The sequence below is a fragment of the Antrostomus carolinensis genome, unplaced genomic scaffold (genome assembly GCF_000700745.2).
Source record: "Antrostomus carolinensis isolate BGI_N321 unplaced genomic scaffold, ASM70074v2 scaffold36803, whole genome shotgun sequence".
NCBI lineage: Eukaryota > Metazoa > Chordata > Aves > Caprimulgiformes > Caprimulgidae > Antrostomus > Antrostomus carolinensis.
The window spans coordinates 1,881-2,218 of record NW_010303733.1 but is presented as its reverse complement, the minus strand read 5'-3'; the positions used below and the strand labels follow the sequence as shown (position 1 = coordinate 2,218).

At 63.3% G+C, this 338-nt stretch overlaps 1 protein-coding gene across 1 annotated transcript in view; it reads right to left on the bottom strand.

Moving 5' to 3' along the window:
- The window catches only part of N4BP3 (NEDD4 binding protein 3), a 2,478-nt gene that overhangs the window by 315 nt on the left and 1,825 nt on the right, over positions 1-338 (bottom strand). The window contains 1 exon segment of the mRNA XM_029084076.1: positions 1-338. This exon segment is cut by the window's left edge and continues 53 nt beyond it. Coding sequence (XP_028939909.1) covers positions 1-338 — 338 coding nt within the window.

The window sequence follows — 338 nt, the reverse complement described above, 5'->3', positions numbered from 1 at the left end:
GCTGTGAAGGCCCCGGCACTTGGAGTCATCAGTTTCACAGCCAGGGAAGTCCTGGCATCCTGGCATGGGGTCATCACCCAGTGGCAGCGAGGCACTGGGCTCCGGTGGGTTCTGGAAGGAGTCTGCCAGTTGTGCCAGCTGGGAGTCCCTGGCCTGGACCTCCGCCTTGGCCTCCCGCAGCTGTGTCTTCAGGCTGAAAATCTCACCCAGCTTCTGAGCCATCTCCTCCTGGGTGTCCCGGAGCTGCTGCTTCAGCAGAGAGATCTCTGCTGCCTTCTGGCACACCTGCAGGGCATGGGTGAGCGGTGAGGAAGGGCTGAGGGAGCAGGACCCCAGGG